Genomic DNA, 23,972 nt, shown 5'->3' with positions numbered 1-23,972 from the left:
TTGAGGGTGAATGATTGGACTTGGCATTCTTGGACAGCAATTGGAAATTTAGAAAGTGACAAAAATGTGCTTCTTTGCCCTAGAGATTCCACTTCTAGGAATATACCCAAAGGAGGTCAATGACAAAATGTTATCCTGGATACATAGCAAAACATTTTGATATGTCTTTCTTTCCCTTGGAGGAGTCACTGCCACATTTGCCCTGGGATATGGGATCATGCCAGATGAATTGCTCCCTTATTCTTACAGGGGAGTTGGCTCCAAGCAGGGGTAAGGTGGCTCAACTATGGGGTCAATTCCCTCCTGGACTCAATCAAGCTATCTGTTTACCAGACTTAGCTGGAGCTGGTACCAGCTAGAATTTGGCCTTACTATGGACTCCAGGTGCAGAGGAGATTTCTGGTGGTTCTTCCAATTGTTCAAAGATCCCAACATTGTAACTTGGCTAAATCCATCTCCCAATATTTATTCACGAGAAGGATTCTGAATACTGAGTAGACTCTTTATAACCCTGCAGGAAGGATAAAATCAAAGCATACTCTCCTTCCACTGACCCTCAATAGCCAATCCCTCCATTATACTCCCATGGCTCCAGGAAAGAGTATGACAATAAACTACCCTTTGGCTTCACTTGCAACTCAAAATCCCAGCAATCTCCAAACCAAAACAAAATTCTTTCCTTGAATACCACTCCCCTAATATGTCTTGTCTCCAATTAGATTACTGATACTGTTTGTCCTTCCTTTTCAAAGAGGACCAATGATATTGTGAGGTGATGTCTTAACTTGTGCATGAATTGGATTCAAGTGAGGCAGAGTTGCACAGTCATCAGTCTCATTATTTCTTCCAAAGTCATTAAAGTTCAGTAGCAAGACAAGTCAAGATGACTGGTGATGGCTCTGTAATGCAGCGGATGACTTTGGCTTCTTCAGTGTTTAACCAAGCTTAGTTGCTTTTATCATTGTTGAACAAATTGTTCTCACCTACCCATTCCAACAGAGGAAATCTTCACATGCTTGGGTAAACATCCTCCTACTTTACAGATGAGTTTGAGACCTATTTGGTTATCCTCAAACTGGTTTAACTCATCTACCAAAATGGTGTTACCAAGGTAATAATGCTGCATCTTTTTGGAGCCCCAGATGAGAACCAAGTGAAAGGTGGACACCAAAGGTGGGTGATTAGCCCTGAAAAGAGCTTGACAATAAATGGCTATAAAACTGTGCATACCACTTTGATCTAGTAATACCACTACTAGGTCTGTATCCCAAAGAGATAATTTAAAAAGGGGAAGGACCTACTTATACAAAAGTATTGATAGTGGCTCTTTTTGTGGTGGCAAAGAATTGGGAACTGAGGGGATGTTCATCAATAGGGGAGTGGCTGAACAAACTGTGGTATATGTTGATGATGGAATTCTATTGTGCTCTAAGAAATTATAAGTAAGATGATTTCAGAAAAAACTGGAAAGAGCTTCAGGAACTAATGCAGAGCAAAATAAGCAGAACTGGGAGAACACTGTACACAACAATGACAATACTGGACAATGTTTGTTTGAAAACTTGGCTCCTCTCAGCAATGCAATGATCTGAGACAATCCTGAGAGACTTATGATGGGGAATGCTAGCCACCTGCAGAGAAAGAACTGTTGGAGTTGTTTTCACATCAGTGTATTTACAGTTTTATTTGGGATTTTTGGTTATGTATGAATTTGCTCTTATAATAGTGACCAATATGGAAGTGTGTTTTGCATGACAATACAAATAAATTTTCTTAAAAGACCATGGCAAACCTTCACCTTAGAGATGCCCATCCTCTTTGAACATGGATATTATTAGAACATAAGTTCCTAAGAGCTAGCACTTTCTCATTTTTATATTTGTATCCATAGCACTTAACAGTGTGCCTAACACACAAGCATCTAATGAATGCCTTTTCATTCATTAAGGCCTGCAGAGTTGTATACTTCTGTGTAGTCTACCTCATTAAACCAAAGTCACATGACTAAGACTCTCTCAAATAAAATAAGTCCAAGAAGGAGGCAGGGTACTTGCTTTCTCTGGCTAAAGGCACTCAAACTTGTTTCTGATCTGATAAATCCACAAATTCATATACCCTTTGCTCTGAATCCAAAGTGTTTTCTATTACACCAGACTGTCTTTACATGAGACACAATAGAAACCAGGATAGTTACAAGAAGCACCTAATGAAAGAGGGCAGACTCTAAAGGCTAAATGACTGGAAGAAGAAAGAGCTTAATGAAAGCTGAGATGATCAAGGAAGGATTCCTGGAGAAGCTGAGAGTCTGAGAAGGTCCTTGGGAGATGAGACAGTTATTCTCACTTATAAAAGCAGGTAGAATCTAATTTAAACTCTTTATATGTCCCAGTACCAACCCTAGGGCTCTCCTGACTTCCATCTCTCCCCTCTCCCATCCATCTGTAATATAGATGCCAAAATGATCTTCTTATAGACTGACTAGGTACTCCCCTACTCAAAAATCCTGAATGGCTCCCTACTGTCTCTGGAATCAAATATAAACTCCTCTGTTTAACTTTTAAAGTCGTTCACCATCTGGTTCTCACTCAGCTTTCCAGATACATTATATGGCACTCTCCCTTACACACTTTCCCTTTAAGCTAAACTGACCTTCTTACTGTTTCCTACACAGGAAATTCCATCTCCTGTTTCCAGGCCTTTGCATAGGCTGTCCCAGATGCTAGGAATGCACTCTCTTTTCACTCCCAATTCTTTGAATCTCAAACTTCTTTCAGGGCTGAGCCAAGGTTCTGACTTCTACATGGGATCTTTCCTGACTCCCCCGAAATAGAGCACAAACACATATACAGTTACTATGTATTTGTTTTATATTTTTTCATATTTGCTTAAATTTTGTCCAAGTTGTAGAATATGAACTCCCTGAGGGCAGACAGGTACTCCCTTCCTTCCTTTTTTTTTTACTTTCTTTCCTTCCTTCCTTGAAGAGAGGATTACATGATTTAGAACTGAGAAAATGACAGGATCATAGATCTGAAGTTGAAAGGGACCTCAGAAGTTCTCGACTTCAATTTGTTCATTATACAGATGAGAAAACTTAGGTTCAGACAGGTTAAATGATTTTTCCAAATTTACTTGGGCAGTAAATTACAAAACCAGGATTCAAATCTTTTATCCAGCTTGGAATCCAGAACTCTTGGCACTGATTTTATAGAGGGGGAAACTGAATCTGAGATAGGAACATAGACTTGTTCTTCTTCTGACTCAAGGACTGAAGAAACTTATGACTCCATTTCCTGTTCCTCCCTGTTCCTCCACTGATCCCCTCCTGCACCAGGAGGATTGGCACCCTCATGAATGCCTCCTGTCAGAAGCTTTCCTTAACCAAGGGCATTAAAGCTAGACTTTTATTTTTCATTTTCTTTATATTGGAAGGGTGATCTTGATTATCTAGAGGATTTTCCCTTGGGGTAAATTGAGACTCAAGGAGATATAGCCAGTCAGTAGCAAAACAAGTCCTGGACTCCCAGGCTCTGGTACTATTCACTCATGGTGCCCAGTTTAGTTTAGTGAAGAGAATATTATTGATTGAGCCTTGCAGTCAGTAAAACCTAGGTTGAAATCCAACCTTAAATGTTTTCTAGTTGTGTGACTCCCAAGTAAGTCACTTAACCTCTCTGGGCCTCAGTTTCCTTATCTGTAAAATTAGGGAGTCACATCGGATGGCCTTTAAGGTCTCGTCCAGCTCTAGGAGTCAGAATCCCTGCTAGATTCCTCAATACAGAATGATACGATTCAGTCAGCAGAGGGCAGCGCAGCCCCAAGAGCAGCGAGTGGGGAAGAGACGAGGAAGGAAAATGAAAAAAATGAGTCGAGGGGAGAAGAGGAGGAGGGAAGGGACTTCTAAGTGGAAGGGACTTTAAAGTTCTATCCTCGTTTTTTCAGATCAGGAAAAGCATTTCCCCAGGTCAAGGGGCAAAGAAAGGAAAAGAAGGGGGGGGTCAAAGAGGGGGAAAAGTTGAATAGAATGGGAACGGGGAAGAATGGAGATGAGAGAAGTTGGAGAGGAGAGAAAGGAAAGAAAAAGGAGAGAGGGAAGGAAAAGGAAAGGAAAGAGGAGGAAGGCAAGAGAAAAGGGAGAGAAGGCGAGAGAAAGAGAAGAAGGTATAGAAGGGAGGGAGGCAGGGAGGAGGAGGGAAGGGTAGAGGGAAGAGAGATGGGAGATGGGAGGTTCTTCTTGACTGCTTCGCTTCTTTGCATCTCCCAGCCCAACCTAGAGAGTTCCAGCCCAAGAAGAAAGGGAAGAAGAGGGGAGGGGCAGGGCTGCGGTGCCACCCCAACCCCGCTCCCCCCCCCCCCAGCCTGGGCACTGGGGAGGTGTGGGGGTGGGGCTGGAGAAGCTAGGTCAGCCCTTCTCTCCCACCCCCAACTCTCCAGCCTCCAGGTTTGGGACCGCCCCTCCTCTTCCCCCACCCCGCCCCCGTGCTCTCTAAGTCCAGTGAATTCAGTCACTGGGGGGTTCCAGTCCAGCCAGAGCGCCTAGAGTAGAGTGGGCCCCCACCTCGCCTAAGCCCCGCCCCTCCCCAGCCCATTCCCTCCCTCTCTGCCTACCCTCTCCCTCCTTCCCTCCCTCCCACCCTCCTCCCGGCAAAGTTTATTTGCAGGCAACAAAAGAGAGAAGGAGAGAAGGAGGAGGAGGGACCAAGCAAGCGGGGGAAACGGCGAGAGAAGGGGGGAAGCCAGAGGAAAAGGATTTTCCCAAGAAGCTCCCTTCCCGCAGGCCCCCCTAGGGGGATCGCTGTCGGGGGGCGGGGGCAGCCCGGGGCCCCTGCCCTCGCCCCCGGGCCGCGATGCCCCCCGGCCGGGCAAAGGTGGAGACTGAGGCTGAGGCTGTGGACCGGGGCAGGGGCCGGAGCTGGGGCTGGGGCTGAGACTGAAGCGCGCCGGGCCCTGTCGGGACTATGGAGCTTCCACCGCCGCAGCCCTCCCGGCTGCAAGCGGACGCGAAAACTTGAGCCGGGGAAAAGTTAGTTGCTCTCTAGCTCTCTCGCTAGTTCTCAGGAGAGGCTTGGGCTGGAGGAGAGAGTTTGGGCCGCGAGAGCTCCCCGCGTCCCCCCTTGTCCCTCCTCCCAGCTCTCGTCTCTCCTTCCCTCTTTCCCAAGTTCCTCCCTCCTCTCTCCCCTGCTCCTTCTCTCCCTCCTTCGCAGTTCCCCTCCCTCCCTTCCTTCTCACTTCATTCCATCCTTCTCTCCTTAGTTCTGTGCCCCCCTCTAATACATTCGCATCAGTTTTCATCCAATCTTTCCCATCCATTCCCTCCTCAGCCATCTTCCATATCTCCCCCCCCCCCAGCCCCCAGCTCTTTTCCGTCCTTTCCAGCTCTCACCCATCCCCTCAGCTCTTATCCATACTCCTCCCTCCCAACTCCCTCTCTCATTCATCCCTCCCCATCTAAGTTCTCATCCTTCCCATCTCCACCCTCAGCTGCGGAGCCTTCCTCCCTTCCCAGAGTTGTAAATGGACCCGCTCCTGCGGGGACTCCGAACCCCTTAAGGCTGTGATTGGGGGACCAGACTGGAGTTGGCCTCCTGCGGAGGGGGGAAGAGGGCTGCAATGAATCTCTGAGTCGTCTGCCCGCCCTCTCCCCCCAGAGGATCACCACCACCACCTCCCTTCCTAGAAGAGCCAAGAAACCCCAACCTTCACCCCAAGCCCGGTCTCCCCCGCCCCGTACCCTCCCAGGCTGAGCCATGACCGACGGGCCGCCCCCACCCCCGCTCTACCGGAGCATCTCGTTCAAACGGCTGGAGCGCTGGAGCGGCGGGCCAGGCTCCGACCGGGCGGACTGCGTGGAGGAGACAACCTCCTCGTCCCCCGGGCTTCGGCGGCGGGCACCTGGCACCGCCACCCTGGCGGCCTCCCGACGGGTATCTAAACTGGCGTCGGGGGGCTCGAGGTCTGCGGCGACGTCCTCCCCAAGGCCTCTGCGCAGCCTCTCGCCATCCGTCCGCCAATTGTCCCAGCGCTTCGACTGCGCTGGCCGAGGGTCCCGGAGCAGGAGTCGGAGCCAGAGCCATATCCCTGGGACGGACTCCCCCAACGAGGAAGAGGCCCACTGGATGCGGGGCCGGGAGGGGGCGCCGTCGGAGCTCCGCAGGGGTCAGCTTGCGTCTGAAGAAGGAGCCGGAGTCGGTGGGGGCGGACCCGGGTCGGAGCCCTCGGGCCACTGGCCCAGCGTCACGGAGATGAGCAAACTCTTCGGAGGCCAAAACTACAGACGGCCTAGCCCCGATGGCCTATGGGGGTCATCCAGCCCGGCTTCTGCTTCCCCCACCAGAGACGACGGGGCTCAAAGCCCAGAAGAGCCCCCTAGCCGCCATCAGCCGCCTCCTCCTCCCCCCAGGACCTGTTTCCCCCTCTCTGGCCTTCGGTCCCCCCTGCCCCGGGCCCAGGCCGAGGGGAGGAGGCAGCAGCAGGCGGATAGTTCACATTCTTGGCATAGTTACTGCCAACCACACGCCGGCCCCCAGGCCTCTGTCTGCTCCTCCTCCTCCTCTCCTGCCACTGCCTTCTATCCTGTCAGCCAGAGTCTGAGCAGAGGAGAGAGCTCCAGCGAGGAGGAAGATCAGGCTGGGGGCCCAGGGATCTCTGCTGCCCCCAGCCCAGGGGCCCAGCCCTCCGGAGGTTCTGGCAGTGAAGGAGACCAGTTGAAGGAAGAAGGTAAACTCCAGGCTTCCTCTTACAGGAAAGAGGCCTCTGCAGGGAGGTGGGATCTGGACAATGATGGGTTAAAACCGGGCAGGATGGACTCTTCTGAGTGGACCCCTGAAGGTCAGGGCCTGGACCCCCAGAGGCCCGGATGTGTATCGGAGAGCCCCCAGGCTTCCGGAGGGTCACAGGAAGGCCTTAGGCAGCTCACCAGGGGCGTGCCAGACAGTTTTGGGAGCACCTTCCCCATGGTCTCCCGGGTGGCCAAGGTGAGCTTTCCACCCTATGTGGCCAGTCTTGGCCGCCACTCTAGTACAGAGAAACTGAAGGAGGAGGATCTCTGGACTGGACGAGGAAGTTGGGGCTTGTATCGATCCCCCAGCTTTGGTACAGGGGATGGTTTCCTCCGACCTCAGACCCATGCACGGCCAAAGCCTCTGGTGTGCATGGGCAAAGGGCAGAGAGACAGCCCTACTGAGGCTCTGGAACCCAGCTACAAAGCCATGGAGCTGGAGAAAAGCCGGCAGCGAAAGTCTCTGTCAAACCCTGACATTGCCAGTGAGACACTGACTCTGCTAAGTTTTCTCCGTTCTGACCTTTCCGAGCTGAAGGTTCGTCGGAGTGGCCGGCGACCTGGGGACCACGATGGAGCGCCACAAAGCTGCAGTGATGCCTCTGAGGATAATGAACTGGCTGGGCACCGGGGACCCCTACTTGTCCCAGCCAAGCAGGTTCTGGGCACTCGACCAACCCTCAAAGACCTCACAGCCACATTGCGCCGGGCCAAATCATTCTCCTGCTCAGAAACACCCTCCCCTCGAAGGCTCTCCCGGACAGGGGCACTGAAGCCCAGCTCCTCAGAACTGCTCCTTGCAAGGCGGAGGGCTGAGGAAGAGGATGAAGAGGATGGGCTCCCTGAAGTTGTGCAGGACCAATATGTGCAGGAAGCCCGGCAAGTATTTGAGAAGATCAGCCAAATGGGGGCCCAGCGGGATGATGGAGGATCCCCCCCTGCCCTGCATCTGCCCTCAAGCTCTCCATGCCGGAGATCCCTGGAAGAACTATCAGGCCACGAGTCCAGTCTGACAGATGAGGGCATTGTGACAGAACCCGAACCAGCTAGTATTGCCTACAGGGGCCTAGGGCCTCTGTCAGAGTGGAAGTCTGGTGAGTTCCCCCTCACCTCATCTAGGATAAATCCCAGTGGCCCTCAAGCAGAGGGAGGCCGAGTCCCCCCCACTGGGCCCCTGGATGCTCCAGGAACCCCAGGTGCACTTCGTAGGCGTCGGAAGGGCCCCCCCATAGGCCTTGGTGGAACGGACCTCAGCAATGGGGAGGCTGGGGAGGCCTATCGTTCCCTGAGTGACCCAATGCCTCATCACTGGCGGCCTGCCCCGTTTGAGGAGTCCTCAGGCTTCTCTGTAGACAGTAACTTGCTGGGCTCCTTGGGTCCAAAGGCTGGGCTCCCCACAGCATCGGCCGTGGCCTTGGTGGATTGTGGAGTTGGTGGGGCCAGTGACTCCTCTATTGGTAGTGATGGTGGGAAGGACTTTCAGGAAGTGATCCAGAGTGTGGTCCACCAGCCAGGTGCCCTGGGCCGGGCAGTGGATGAACGAACCCATGGCAGAGCAGCCAAGAAGAAGTCATTGAGTGACCCCAGCCGGCGTGGGCAGCAAGCTGGCTCTGGGTTTGAGGGCCCTGGTGGGGAGCCCATACTGGAGGCAGCCCTCCCCCCCGCCAGCAGCGAGCCCATCCTGCTGGAACATCAGTCGGGTGAACCAGGAAAGACCAGGGCTCAATCTGAGAGAGTTCTACCCAAAACTTTGCCAGCCACTACCCCTCTGGATTTCCGCCTTGACCCCAAGCTAGCTGATGTGCTGTCCCCACGGCTTGCCCGCCGGGGCTCCAAGAAAAGGCCAGCCCGTAGCAGTCACCAGGAGTTCCGAAAAGAGGAAGACTCAGCCACACTGGGGAGGGCCCATTCTGGCTCCCGCCATGTCCGACATGCCAGTGAACCGGCTGCCTTCATCCCCATTGAGGCCCCTGAACCAAAAGCCACAGGCACTGGGCCATCAGGATCCACAAATAAGGTCTATCCAGCCCTCCATGTGCCCTCCCTGGAGGACGTTACTAAGCAGTACATGCTAACCCTCCACTCCAGTGAGTCCCCTGCTCCTGGGCCCACAGATGTGTCCCCATCCACTCCAGCCACACCAACCTCCACTGAAGCCAAACCACTGGAAGTGGCCCGGCCCCCAGAAGACCCAGTTGCTGCTGAAAGGAGACAGAGCCAGAGTAAACCGCAAGTGGTAAGTGTTGAGGGAGGTTGGGGTGGCAGGGTCACAGGGAAGGGGCAATGCTAGGGAGAAGGCATTGAGCCCAAACGCCATGGATTCGAACGCCATTTGCTTGTACGGAACCAGTAACAGGTGCTAATTACAAAGGATTCCTATCCATTTGTAAAGGAATACTATCTATTGTAAGGGAATATGAACTCACCAATGGTCCTTGTGGGTTATCAAATGAGTTGTTTATTCAGAAAGGACTGTCTATTCACAATGTGTTCTCCTTTCCTCTCAAAGAATTAATATCTGTTCTTGCGATTGGAGTCCCTTTTCCAGTCTACCTGGAAGAGGTCGATTGCACAGACGTTATCATTGAGTCCTAACATATATGCGCTGTCACATCCCTTTACCTCCCTTCTCTGCTAAGCTAAGGCAGGTTTAACTGGCTTGGGCAGCATAAGGCCCCAAGGACTCTACTATCCCTCAGCCCATGCCTCTAGTGTAGCCCAGACTTTCTTCCCACCATGTTCTTAAGGGAAGAAGTAGGTGCTGACTGTCTTTTGGCTGGAGAGAGGCAAAATGCAAGGAGTTAGGGTGGGAAGCAGGGACTTCTTGGAGGAGGCAGTGTTTTGGAGGTCAGAATAAGGGGACCAAGTATCTATTGGGGGAAGTTTGACCTGGGACCCACATGAACTGCCCAGATAGGATCAGCAGATGTTCTGTAGGATTCTTCTTTCTGTCTGACTCTCCCCCTCTAGGTCCCATTTCTTTTTTCTTCTCCCCATCCCCTCCCGCCTTGCCCAGACCTGAGTAGCCATGAGAGCAAAGGACTGGAAACTACTTCTCTCCACATTTTGCATTGTTTTTGCTTCCAAACCTTGGCCTCGCTGGCTACTGGGTCTATGGGAATTGTCTTGGAGACCCAAGTTCTGAGTCTGATGATCCCAATGAAAATCCAGCTCTATCAGTCAAGTCAACTGTTCTCTTTTGACTCAGCTTCTTCTTGACAATGAGGATCTCCAACTAGGAGATGGTATTCTTACACTGGGATCCTTGATCTGGGCGCTTTAATATTTTAATGACTGTTATTTCAATATAATTGGTTACCTTCATCATCCTAGGTATTTTATTTGATGCATTTAAAAATAAGATTCTGAGAAGGGGTCTATAGATTGTCCCAGATTGGACAAAAGGGATCTAGGTCATCAAAAAAGTTCAGAAACCCAATACTTTTTTTTTATGTTTTTTTTAAAATATATTTTATTTGATCATTTCCAAGCATTATTCGTTAAAGACATAGATCATTTTCTTTTCCTCCCCCCCCCACCCCCCATAGCCGACGCGTAAGTCCACTGGGCATTAGATGTTTTCTTGATTTGAACCCATTGCTTTGTTGATAGTATTTGCATTAGAGTGTTCATTTAGAGTCTATCCTCTGTCATGTCCCCTCAACCTCTGTATTCAGGCAGTTGCTTTTTCTCGGTGCAGAAACCCAATACTTAGGGCAGCTAGATGGCTCTGTGGATAGAGAACTAAGTCTAGAGATGGGAGGTCCTGGGTTCAACTCTGGTCTCAGACACTTCCTAGTTGTGTTATCTTGGGTAAGTCACTTAACCCCCATTGTCTAGCCCTTGCTACTCTTCTATCTTGGAGCTGTTACTATTGGTTCTAAGACAGAAAGTAATGGTTTAAAAAAACAAACAAACAAACAACCCTATAACTATGTAATCTCTAAGGTCTCTTTCTGCTCTAAATCCTGTGATATTGTGATGCTTTGGGTTCTTTGGTTGGGCTCTGGGCTCAGGATTCTAGACTTGCACTTAGGAAGGCCTGGGTTTGTATTCTAACTCTAGAACCCAGCCTGTGATCTATGAGCTGTGGAAAGGACGTGATTCTCATACCCCTTCCTCCATAACATTCTGCTTTCTTCCATCTCCATACCTTTGCCTATATAGGGGAACCCCCATACTGGGAAAGGACTCTCCCACCCATCATTTTATATACACTTTTGCTGTTGAAATTCTCTTCCTTCAAGGCACATTTCAGCTGCCATCTCTCTCTTCCATGAAGCCTTTCCTGATAACACAAGTGAACATTCTCTTCTCAAATCTCTCATGGCCCTTTTCTTGAAAAAGATCTCTCCTGGGTGAGGCTAGATTCTGGACTTGGGGTCTGGGTTTGTCTCTAGGATGTGGGATCTTTGGGCTGTACTCAAGGCTCAGGACTGGGCTCTGAGTACCAGACTCAAGACCCAGCCAAAGCTATTTGTGGTTTTGTCCCTGGCTGGGTTTCATTGGAAGAGTGTAGAAGCCTAGCCAGAAGAGCCTGACCCAGGGACTCATTTGGAATCTTCTTGTGCCAACTTCTCTGACTTCCTCCCTTCCCCCTGCCATCCTGGAGGGAGCTGGTTGGCTGAGGGGGAAGGGGAGAGACTAATGAGGATGTCTCTGTTTCTTCCTAGAACTGCCTTATTTTCCCATGCATTGGTGATGGTTTGACCTCCCTTTTCTTTTCTTTTTCTTTTTTTCTTTAGAATATTTTTCCACTTACATGATTCTCCCCTCTTCCTCCCCCCCCCCCAGCTGACAAGCAGTTCCACTGGGTTATATATGTATCATTGTTCAAAACTTATTTCCATGTTATTCATATTTGCTGTAGAGTGATCTTTTAATGGCAAAACCCCAATCATATCCATATTGAACCATGGGATCGATCTATGTTTTTCTTCTGCATTTCTGTTTCCACAGTTCTTTCTCTGGATGTGGATAGCATTCTTTCTCATAAGTTCCTCTGGATTGTCCTGTTGACCCCCCCTTCCCTCCAGCCCATTAGAGAGGCCCCAACCTAGGGGAGAATTCCCCATTGTCTACTACTCCCTGCCCTCCATTGCCCAGAAGAATGGCAAATCTCCTAGACCTGGGAGGGCTGGTCAAGGAAGAATTGGAACTGGGGGACAGGGTGTGGAGTGAGAAAAGGAAACAGTAGGCCTTCAGGGGCTAGGCTAGAGGGGATTGGGGAGCTTTTGAGCAGCTAAGAATTCTTTTGGGGAGTGATTTCATTTTAGCTACCATATCCATAGGGCTTTATCATTTCCAAAGGTTATCTCACTCTATCCTCACAATAGACCATGCAGGGATCATTATCCCCTTTTAACAGAGAAAGAAACTGAGGCTTGGATTGGAGAAGGGATTTGCCCAAGGTCTCATAGCCTAGAAGGTAAGGTCTTCCACAATCTGACTCTGATCTATCAAACTACCTTTCCAGCTCTATTTCACACAATTTCGCCTCTATGTACATTTTGTTTCAGACATTCTGGGCCACCTGATATCCCCTGATCTTATCCTCAGAGCCTTATAGATTTATCATAAAAGCATAAATGTGGACTTGGAAGGACTTTGGAAGTCACAGAGTCCAACCCCCTCATTTTATAGATGATGAAACAGAGGCGTAGGAATATTACAGCACTTGCCCAAACTCATACAGGCCAAGATTTGAACCCAGGTCTTCTGATTTCAAATCCCATGTCCTTCCTATAGCCATACTCCACACCGAGAATAAAAGATTTTCCCAGTTCAAAGGCCCCCTATATCTTGGTCTTTTGAAATTCATCCTTTCCTTCAATCCCCAGCACAGCTGGCTGCCTCCTCATTGAAACCTTCCATGATCCTCTAGGGAAAAGTGGCCATCCCCTCTTCTGATGTCTCATACCATTCTGCCTGGAAAGACCTTTCCTTTGTCTAATAGTTATTTGTGTACTGACCTTCCTGGGATCTTCACTTCCAAAATATCTCTTCCTTGAAAGCAAAGCCCATTGTCCTTCTTTATCCTGTATGCCCAGTAGAGAGCTGAGGGCCATGCACAAAGTAGGCATCTAATATTTCTTTGTTGACTTAACATGAATTAATAGAGGTCACCCAGGGGCCAATGAAGGGCTGGATTTCAGAGCGTGAGGTGAAAAACACTGGGCCTAGAGGTTGAGATACCTGGATTTCAGCAAGAAAATATGTTCTCCCATTAACCTGGGGTGCATTTCCCAAAAATAGGAGCAGCATTAATGGCAAGAGTAAATGCATGTAGAAAATACACATGGCCCTGTGCCCCAAAGGGAGGATTGCATGTATAGGGAACAGGTATGACCAGGGTCCATGTATGGAAGGGTAACTTACCATCAGTGTTTTCAGGACTTTCTAGTGATAACATAATGCCTCACCTACTGGGTCTCTTCACTTCTGTTTTTGTCTTCACAGCTCATAGTCTGGATGTTTGTTTTTTTAACCCTTGGCTTCTGTCTTGGAATGATATTAGTTCCAAGACAGAAGAGTGTTAGGAGCTAGGCACTCATGTTTAAATGACTTGCCCAGGCCCTCACAGCTTAGAAAATGTCTGAGGTCAGATTTGAGCAGAACTTTTCACCTCCAGGCCTAATTTTCTTTCTTCTGAGCTACCTAACTGCCCCTTCAGCCCTGAAATTCCATAACTCTAAACTCTCTTACCTTCTGTGAGACTCAGGTTCCTTATCTATGAAATGGGTATGATTTGTGAAATAGGAAGCATGGTAGAGTAGTGGGAAGAGCCCAGGAGGTCTTGGTTTAAGCCCAGCGCTAGCACTTGCCAGCTGTGTGATGGCAGATCACCTCTTTCTCTGAATGTGCTCACCTGAAGAGGGTGATAATCATATTTGTGTTACCTGCTTTACAGAGCTTTGTCAGGACCAAATGAAGGATTGGGTGATCAAATGCTTTACAAAGTAGAATAGGATGTGCTATTTATTATTCAAATGAACTTTCTTTTTATATAGATTTTTTAAAATTTTTATTCAATAATTAATTTAGAATATTTTTCCATGATTCCATGATTCATGTTTTTTCCCTCTCCTCCTCTCTTCCCCCCTTCCATAGCCAACGAGTAATTCAGCTGGGTTTTATATGTATCATGGATCAAGACATAGCGTTCTTTCTCATAATTCCCTCAGAATTGTCCTGGATGATTGGATTGCTGCTAGTAGAGAAGTTCATTATGTTTGATTGTACCACGGTGTATCAGTCTCTGTGTATAAGGTTCTCCTGGTTCTGCTGCTTTCACTCTGCATCAATTCCTGGAGGTCATTCCAGTTCACATGGAATTCCTCCACTTTATTATTCCTTTTAGCACAATAGTATTCCATCACCAACATATACCACAATTTGTTCAGTCATTCCCCAATTGAGAGCATCCCCTCATTTTCCAATTTTTTGCCCCACAAAGAGTGTGACTATGATTATTTTTGTACACATATCAAATGAACTTTCTTAAAAACAAAAGAGAGGAAACAAATTTGTCATGGAAGGGTATACCACCACCACCACCACCACCACCACCACCACCACCACCATAAACAAAATAATCCATTCTCTTTAGGAGTTCAGGTGTCTTCCTCGTTTATTTACAATAAGCAGCCTGATATAGTAGTTAGAATTCTGGACTTGTATTCAGAAAGACCTGGGTTCAGATCCCATCTCGGATTCTTCCTGTGTGAACCCAGACAAATAATTTCATTTCTCTGAGTTTCAGTTTCCTCATCTATAACATGGTCATTATAAAAGCACCTAATCCCTAGGGTTGGTGTGAGGATCAAATGAGATAACGCACTTTAAAAACCTCAGAGATCTATATCAGTGTGATAAGATGAAGATAATGGACCCATATCCTTTGAGTCTTTTCTGTGGATCAGGGTTTGGCTTTGATGTGATGGGAGTCAGAAAAAGTTGGAGATCCTGGCCCTGGAGCTTACAGTCTCAAGTCTGAGGAGAGGGGGAAGGAGTGAAGAGGGACAGGGCTAGTGGTGGGAAATAAGGGACGAACCAGGAGGGGGCTGCCCTAAGGGAGCTCACAGTGTGGGAAATGAGACCTTAAACTAAATAAACATTAGTATAACACTGACTATAATGAAACACTAAACTATGGAGACTTGGACTGTGAGAATGGGTTGAAGGAACTGAGAAGGTTTAGTCTGTAGAAGACTTAAGATAACCTGCTAGATGTCTTCAAGTCTTTGCAGGGCCACCCAGAGGAAAGAAGATTAGATTTGTTCCACTTGCCCTCAGAGGGCAGGATCAGGAACTATGAGTAGAAGTCATAGATAGGCAAATTTGATACCTGAAAAATTTTCCTAGCACATTTAAAGCCATCCCAGAGTGGGATGGGCTACCCTGGAAGGCAATGGATTCCCCCTTCATTGGAGCTCTCTAAAGAGAGTCCTGGACTTGTCAAATTTGTTGGTTCTAGGTTGGACAAGATGACCTCTCAAGACCCTGTCATTTATGAAATTCTCTGATTTGGACTCTGAGACCTAGAGAAATTCATTGGAAGGAGAGATAAGAATGAACTAGGCTTGTAAAAAAAAAAAAGGCTTTCTGGAGAAGATAAGAATTGAGCAAGATGGGATTTGGCCAATCAATCAGTGGACCAGCATTTATTAAACACTCATTATGTGTCAAGCACTATAGTAAGTTCTAGGGTACAAAGAATGTCAAAAGATCTTCTCTGCCTAATGTGGGAGACAACATGCAAACAATTACATACAAATAAAATGTAGATAGGATAAATTGGAGATACTCAACACAGGGAAAGTATTAACATTAAGGAAATTGAGAAATGCCTCTTGCTGAAGGTGAGACTTTAGCTGAGACCTGAAGACTCTCTTTGGGGTGGAGAGTGGAGTGTCATGTATGATGGAGACCAGTGTCATGAGGTTGAAGAGTTTGTTTGGGAAGGGACAGTATAAAAGGTAAGAAGACTGGGGAGGTAGGAAGGGCCTAGGTTATTGAAGACTTTATAAACCATACAGAGGGTTTTATTTGTAATCCTGGAGGCAATAGAGAGCATTGGAATTGATTGAATGTTGGGGAGAGGGGAGGAAATTATATGTTCATATACCAATATGGGGAGAGTCTTGAGGCAAGAAGACCAGTTAGAAGGTGAGAAATAACTTGTGAGTGCCTAAAGTAGGGTCATGATTATATGAATAGCAAAAAGAGGACATAAAAGAGACATTCTTGAGATATAGAGAACAATGAATTTAATATAGGGTGTGAATATAAGTGAGAAGTCCAGGATGATACCAAAGTTGAAGACCCAGTCTATAAAAGATGGTAGTACCCTGGAGAATAGCAGAAAAGTTTGGAAGGGAGGAGAACTTGGGGTGGGGGAAGGAGATAATGATTTCTGTTTTGAACATGAATGAGTTTCACATGCTTATGGGATATTTAAGTTGAGATGCCCAAGAAGCAATTGACAACATATGATTATAGCTCAGGAGAGAATAGGACTGATTATATAAATCTGGGAATCAGCTGCATAGAGATGATAAATGAACCCATAGTAGCTGATGAGATCACCTAATGAGAAACTAAAGTAAAAAGAGAAGGTCAGAGCCTTGGAGAATATCCACAATTAGTAGGACTTGACATAATTGAGGAATCAGCAAGGGAGGTTGAGAAGAAGCAGTGGGACAAATAGCAGAAGAAGCAGGTCTAGGTCACAAAAACAGGAGAGAGTATCTAGGGAGAGATCAACAATATTCAATGCTGCAAAGAAATCAATAAGGATCAGGAGTGAAAAAAGGTCATTCATTACAGTCAACAATGAAAAGATTCCTGGTGACTTCAGAGGAAGCAATGTCTTTTGAATTATAGGGAAGAGATTGGATGGGTGATCCTTCCATGTGGGAGAAACATCTTAAGTGAAGTCTTGTGGTTGGTATAGGATTGGTGTTTTGGTGGGAATGAGTAGTGAGATGCTGTTTCAATAATCCTGGGCATCTGGAGAGGTGCTCTAGATTTGAGTGAAGACTATGGGGATAGAGAGAAGAAAATGGGAGGTAGGGCACAGGATTTAGGAAGTCACTGGATGTGACATTGGGAATAGGAGTCAAAGACAGCCCTGAGGATCCTAGCCAGGGAGAATAGGGATGGGGGTGGATCCAAACTGGAGCTGGGCTGATGTTTGCCCTAAGGGCTTAGAGAGCCCATGATTCTTGTCTTTGAAGATTGTTTTTATAGAAACAAGATGGAGTTTGTTCTATTTAGCCTGAAAGAACAGTTAGGAGAAGAGCAATGGAGAGAAGTCAGAGACTGATTTTTTTATGTAGAGAAGAACTTAAAAGTGAGAGCATGGTGGGAAGGTGCTACTATTTTTTAATCCCTTGAATGGGCCCTGGAATTTCAAATGGGGGGGAAGATAATCTGGTATATATGTGATTTGGGAAGGTGGGGGGGGGTAGATTTCCCTAGTTTAGAAGAAAGATGGGAACTCATTCCCAGAATGTGGCTCAGAGGCTCATAGAGGAGCCTTGGGACATAGAATGGCAAGGACTTTAGAACAGAGAATGTTGGAGCTGATAAAGACCCTAGAACTGTGTTGGCAAACCTATGGCATGTTTGCTGGAACTGGGCTGTTCCCCTCCCCCTCTCCACATTGTGCCTGAGGACATTTCTCAAATCACCTGCCCCTCTGCTCAGCAGCCCAGTGGGAGTGTTTCCTCCCTCCCCTATCTGGGGTAAGGATGGGGGCTCACAGGCAGCATGAGGGTTACAGTTTGGGCACTCGGTCTCTAAGGTCTCTATAAGGTTCATCATCACTGTCCTAGAATATAGAATGTTAAAGTTGCAAGGGACTTTAGAACATGGACTATGAAATGTTAGAATCTGAAAAAGACCATCTACCAATCAATCAACATCTAATCAATCAATAAGCATTTATTAAGGGCAAGTAAATGGCTCAGTGGATAGACAGCCAAGCTTTTTAAATCCCTACTTTCCGTCTTACTAACAACTCTAAGATAAAGGGGCAAGGGCTGGGCAAACAGGGTTAACTGACTTGCCAGGTTACATACATAGGAAGTGGCTGAAGTTAGATTTAAACCCAGGTCCTCCAGACCCTCTCTTTTCTGATCCCATTGGTCGTCATGTTTGTATACTGCTTTTGAGTCACAAAGAAGTCAATTTCACACTGTAGTAACACAGGGGGTTCTAATCTTGGCTCTCCTTGGGCAAGTCCCCTTTCCTGGGACTCAGTAATCCTCTCTACTTAATGGGGAAAACAATCCCTGCCCTATCCCACTAAAAGGAGTTCTTGGAGGCTCTAATGAGAGATAACAGCTGTACAAATATGTGGGATAGCCATCAGAAAAAAAATCTTAGATTAGTTCTGTGCATCAGGATTAAAGATATCTTCCTTCTGATACATAATGGTTGTACAACATAGAACAAGCCATTTAACTCTAGGCCATGGTATAAGATTGTAAGTCTCAGAGAAGGTGTGGGTGGAGGTAGGTTTCCTTCCCTGGAAGTTCTTCCTATCAATGAAGTCATAGGTCCAGGCCCTACTACTATGCTTATATCTTTAATGGGAGAAGCATCCATGCCTTTATTTGAGTCTGTGTGTGTGTGTGTGTGTGTGTGTGTGTGCTTCCCAGTCTGGATTATAGCAACTTTTTGATGGCCATTTCGGGAGATTTTCAAGAAATTGGCCTTCAAGGTCTTCCAGGTGAACTTCCAACCTTAATGTCTCCAGGAAACCTTCCCTGACTAAATCTTAAACACATAACATCTCAGCCCTAGGAAGGACCTCAGAGGCCATCAAGTCTAATTCATACCTGAATAAGAATCTCTTCCACAGAGGCCTCTGGGGGCAGAATGGTAAGAATACCAGGCTTGGAGTCAGGAAGGCATGTGTCTAGCCTCAAGGGGCAGCTAGGTAACACAGTGAATAGAGTACCGGGCCTTCAACTGGAAGGACATGGGTTCAAATGTGTCCTCAGACACTCCCTAGCTGTATGACCCTGGACAAATTGCTTAACTCCAATTGCCTAGCCCTTATTGCTCCTCCACTTTGGAATCAATTCTTGTATCAATTTTAAGATAAGGTTAAAAAAAAAGGAATTGATACTAAAACATAAAGCAGAAAGTAAGGTTAAAAAAAAAACTATCCCCAGACACTAGCTGTGTGACCCTGGGCAAGTCTCTTATCCCTATTTGCCTCAGTTTCTTCCACTAATAATAATACTAACAAGTACCTCCCAGAGTTGTTGTGAGAATCAAACGAGATATTTGTAAAGTACTTTGCACAGTGCCTGGCATATAGTAGGTGTTAGAGAGATGTTTGTTTCATTCCTTCCTTCCTTCCTTTATAACATTTTGAACAAGGGGTCAAAGGTCTTTGCCCAAAGGCCTGCAGGGAAGAGAATCTTACTACTTCCTAAGATAGATGACTCTACTTTGGAATGGCTCTAATGGTTAGAAAGTTTTCCCCTGCCTCCCTGAAACTCATGGATCCTAGAAGTAAGAGGGAGCTTAGAGGCCAACTCATCCATTTTACAGTTGAGGAAACTGAGGCATATATAAATTAAGAGACTTTGCCTCATATCACACAGATGGAAGAGATGGAATTGGAACTCAAATACAGCATTCTTTCCATTATGCTAAGTGACCTTTACCCACTGCATATAGCTGTGCCCTCTGGGGCTAAGGAGACCAAATCTATTCCCTGTCCTGCAAAAGAGTCCTTCTGCTCCTTAAAGATAATTATCATGTTTCCACAAGTCTTTCTCTTCTTTGGCTTTAATATTCTCAATTTATTCAAGCAACCCTTCTATAACATGGACTCTAAGCCTTTCAGCATCCTGGATCCTTGGTAGTTATCAACATCCTTCCTAAAATATGTTGCCCCCAATGCATCCCAATATTCCAGATGTGGTCTGACCTGAGCACAGTATCATGAGATTCTCATCTCCTGGGTTCTAAACCACATGCCTTTCTCAATGCAGCCTATTATCAGGTTTTGCTTTTTAAACAACTGCATTACTCTGTTGACTCTTTATGGAGTCTGCAGTTTGCTAAGAACCCTAGATGGTTTTCTTTCCAGCAGAACTATTCCAGTTCATCTTTATCTTTATCATCCAGATCATCTTTATCATCTATCTTCTGCATACCTATAGTTTCAATTAGTTGCTACATGTCATAGGGGATAAAGGGTTGCATTTGAACTCAGGAATATATGAGTTCAAATTCTGACTCAAACTCGTATTAATTGAGTGACCACAAGCAAGGCTCTAAAACTCAGTTTTCTCATTTGTAAAATGGAGGTAATAATAGTACCTATCTTACAGGGTTGGGGTGAGGACCAACTATGTAAAATGCATTGAAAACCTTATAGTGCTATATAAATGATTATTCATCTTTCCCATGTGTCAGTGTCTTCCTAGCCAGTTTCTGAAATTCCCTGAGAACAGGGGATGGGTCTCTCCTTCCTCCCATTTGCTCCACAGAGAAGCCAAACCCATAGCTGGGGATGAGGAAGGATGCTCAGGCTAGACTGATTCAATCGACTTTGTAGTGATAGAGCCTGACTAAATGGAGCCATCCACCCAGCCTTACCAAGAATCCCAGGTACCCCCTAGCCCATGTTCATTACTCGGTTGGTGATGTTCTGGCACAGTCTGAGATCAAGGGTAAGCCTGTAGCTGAGATCAGGAACAGGGATCAACTTGGGTTTGGCCTGAGAGCTAAGAAGCTTACCCTCAGCAACCTTCCGTGACTAGAGAAGGCTCATTAGCTAGCCACTTGGCTGTGTGGGCAGTGCTCAGGGTTGGGCCAGGGCCTGGCTATAGCTTTCTCTTATTGCAGATTCCTCATCCTACCCTTTTTCCACCCCCTTCTTCCCCTGCCTTCCCCAAGGACTAAGGAAGGAGAATGACTCATTTATGCAATGTTCTTCTCTCTTTTCTTCTGCTGTCAGCCTTTCTCCCACCCCTGGCAGACAAAATAGCCTGATCTTCTAGAGTGTTTCCCCTGGAGATCCAGCCTCTTGTTCCCACTGACCTCCATCTATATTCTTTGTAATCCTAGCATGGCAGAGCTGACACTAACCTAGAACATAGAGCATAGGATATTGGAAGTGTAAGGAACTTTTAAACATAAAATGTCAGAGCTGGGAGGGTCCATAGAACATAGAACACAGAAGGGACCTGAGAACATAGTGTCAAAGCTAGAAAGAGCCTTCGAAAAAAGAATATCAGGAGTGAAAGGAACTTCAGAATCTAGAATGACTGAACTAAGAGGAACATTAGGGCAGAGAATGTCGACCTTTGGAAGAGAATTTAGAACATAGGTTGGCAGAATTGAGAGGAACCTTAGAACATGGAATGTCAGGGTTGTAAGGGGCCTTTGAAAAGAGAATGTCAGCACTAAATGTCTATACCCAGACATTAATTATACTTGGATTTGTTATTTCAGCAGAATTGAAGGTTTTATGAAATAAAATGGAGAAAAATGCAAGAGTTGATTCAGTGTCCCCATTGAGAACTGAGAATGCTAGAATCAGAAAGGCATTAAGAATATAAAGTGCCAGAGCTGAAAGGGACCTTAGGGTCCTGACTCCTTATTGGTCAGAAGAAGAAATTATCCTGATGGATCTCAAAGGGAAAATCTGGATAAGGTCACATGAGGAGGTAAATGAAGGCCTGGATTTTGTGATTCTTAAGCCAGTGCTCTTTCCTCTCAGTAGGTAAGATAGGATTATCCCCATTTTATAGATAAGGCAGCTAATGCCTTAATGAAATTCAGTGATTTGCCTGTGGTCACACAGTTAGTGGTTGTGAAGAAAGGAGCCGCCTACTCTTTCTTCCCTAAATGCCAGGCTTACTTGGATCTCAGGGGACAAACCATCTGACTTTTTGAGGTTATTCTCCTACTCCTTCAGTCCCTCCCTGCTGCCTCCAGGGAGGCTGGAGCTGGAGGGCTAGGACAGTTGGTAGATCTGGCCTAGCAGGAAGAGTGCTGGACTTGAAACCAGGAGACCCTGGTTCTAGCTCCAGGACCCACCACTAGCTGACTCTGTGAACTTGGGGCAGTTCACTTCTGCCTCTCTTGACCTCAGTCTCCTAGACTGTAAGATGGGGCTAATAATCGCCACCTGGCCTCACTCCCAAGAGAACCGTAAAACTCAAATGAGAAAGCCCAATACCTTATCCAGATGTGAGGAGAGCCTCTTAGGCTCAAAGAAATATTTGCCCTTAATTGAAAGTTAATTTCAGGGCAGCTAGGTAGTTCAATGAATAGAGAACTGGGCCTGGAGACAGGAGGTCCTGGATTCAAATTTAGCCTCAGACACTTTCTACCTGTGTGACCTTGAGCAAGTCACTTAAACTAGCCTAGCCACTCTTCTTATACCTTGGAACCAATATATAGTATCAATTTTAAGACAGAAGGTAAGGTTGTTGTTTTTTTAAGTTAATTTTTTAGGCATTAGCTGCCTTATCTGTAAAATGGGGCTAATACTGCCTTACCGGCAGAGTAAGATTCCAGTGATCCCTTGTGAGACCTTCCACAAATTCTCCAATGCCAGGGAAATGGACCTTAGACTCATAGCATCCCAGATCTAAGACAGGCAGGATCTGACAGCTCAAATCAAGCTTAGAGATCATCTGCTTTTAACCAAACTATCTTGACTATTCTTTCATGACTGAGGGTGTCAGGAGCAGGGAGTCATTTTGGAGTTATTTCCAGGAGATCTCATCATCAATCCCATCTCAGACTCAGGACAGCCCCTAGAAAGAAGGAGTCGTGGGGTAGTCAGTCCACAGGCATTTATTAAATGCCCGCTGTGTGTCAGGCACTGTAGTAAGTAATGAAGCTACAAAGAAAGTCAGAAGATGGTCCTTGTCCTCAAGGAGGTCACAGTCCAATGGGGAAGACAACATGCAAATGGCTACATACAATCAAGGTAGAGACAGGATAAATTGGAGATAATTAACCAAGGGAAGGCACTAAGATTAGTTGTTTAAGATTTTCAGTTGAGTCCAATTCTTCCTGACTCCACTTGGGATACTGGAATGGTTTGTCATTTCCTTCCCCAGCTCAATTTATAGATGAGGAAACTGAGGCAAACAGAGTTAAGTGACTTGCCCAGGGTCACACAGCTAGGAAGTGTCTGAGGTTGGATTTGAACTCAGGAAGATGTCATCCTGACTCTAGACCTGGCACTTTATCCACTGTGCCACTCTACTAGATTAAGAAAGCCTGGTAAAAGTATCTTGCAGAAAGTGGGACTTGAAGAAAGGCATTGATCGATGGGGATGAACAGCTTAGACAGACAGCCAGAGAAAATGCACAATTTAGACGGGAATTTTGTTTTATAGTTTTTACAGATGAGTAATAGGTGGGACCTGCTAAAGTCCAGAAAAGAGAAAGGACTTGCTCAAGGTCACACAGACCACAGCATTAAGTAAGACCCAGATAAATGGCTCAGGCCCCTTTCTGGACATAGGCATACAGAGCACTCCTCTACTGCCCCAGTCATCTATCCCAGGTATCTGCATATCCTTCTGCCTGCCTCTTCCCACCATCGTAGTTGCCCAAGAGATTTCCCCCTTCCCACTGAGTGCGAGGTAGATGGTGTTGGGAGTTTTCTTGGTCTCTCTGTGCCTGGGAAGAAGACTGGGACCAAGGAGAGGAGAGTGCAGGGGGCCTCTCCCCTTTGCCTTTTGGCTGTGAATTTTCCATGGAAACCACGTTCCCTACATTCAGAGGGGAAGTGATTAGGACCCTTGGAATTTTGAACATTGCTGAAAATCTATAATTAATGTCATGTCACCCGGCAGGCAGAGTTTAAGAAGAGGGAGCTGGGGAGTGGGGGGAGGCAGGAAAAAAGATTCCATTTTCCTTGTTTTCCCTCCCCCGTTACGCCTCTCCTCCTCCAGCCTTCCTGGCTTGGGTTTACTCAAGGGCTGGTTGTCCTTTGGCTTTGTTGACTGCTGGTAGAAAAGGATTCGTGGGGAAGTTAAAGAGAAACCCCTTGTATAGTGGAGAGATCACTGGTCTGGCAGTGATCTGAGTTCCAGAAGAGGCAGGAGACCTGAGTTCAAGTTATGTTTCTGCCATTCCTAACTGCATGACCCAGGGCAAGTGCCTTTCCCTCTCTGCTTAGGCTCTAAAAATGGACTCT

At 46.7% G+C, this 23,972-nt stretch overlaps 1 protein-coding gene across 3 annotated transcripts in view; it reads left to right on the top strand.

Moving 5' to 3' along the window:
* Window positions 1-4,658: 4,658 nt before the first annotated feature.
* The window catches only part of ARHGEF17 (Rho guanine nucleotide exchange factor 17), a 154,990-nt gene continuing 135,676 nt past the window's right edge, over window positions 4,659-23,972 (top strand). For 2 of the 3 annotated variants that reach the window (XM_016422014.2, XM_007491015.2), the window contains exon 1: window positions 4,660-9,014. In XM_016422014.2, coding sequence (XP_016277500.2) covers window positions 5,748-9,014 — 3,267 coding nt within the window. In that variant the 5' untranslated portion in view covers window positions 4,660-5,747. Of the gene's footprint in view, window positions 9,015-23,972 lie in introns of all 3 variants that reach the window. The other variant, XR_008911440.1, reaches the window with a different exon arrangement.

The sequence above is a fragment of the Monodelphis domestica genome, chromosome 4, assembly GCF_027887165.1.
Source record: "Monodelphis domestica isolate mMonDom1 chromosome 4, mMonDom1.pri, whole genome shotgun sequence".
Taxonomy (NCBI): Eukaryota; Metazoa; Chordata; class Mammalia; order Didelphimorphia; family Didelphidae; genus Monodelphis; species Monodelphis domestica.
This window is presented reverse-complemented; position numbering and strand designations above follow the sequence as displayed.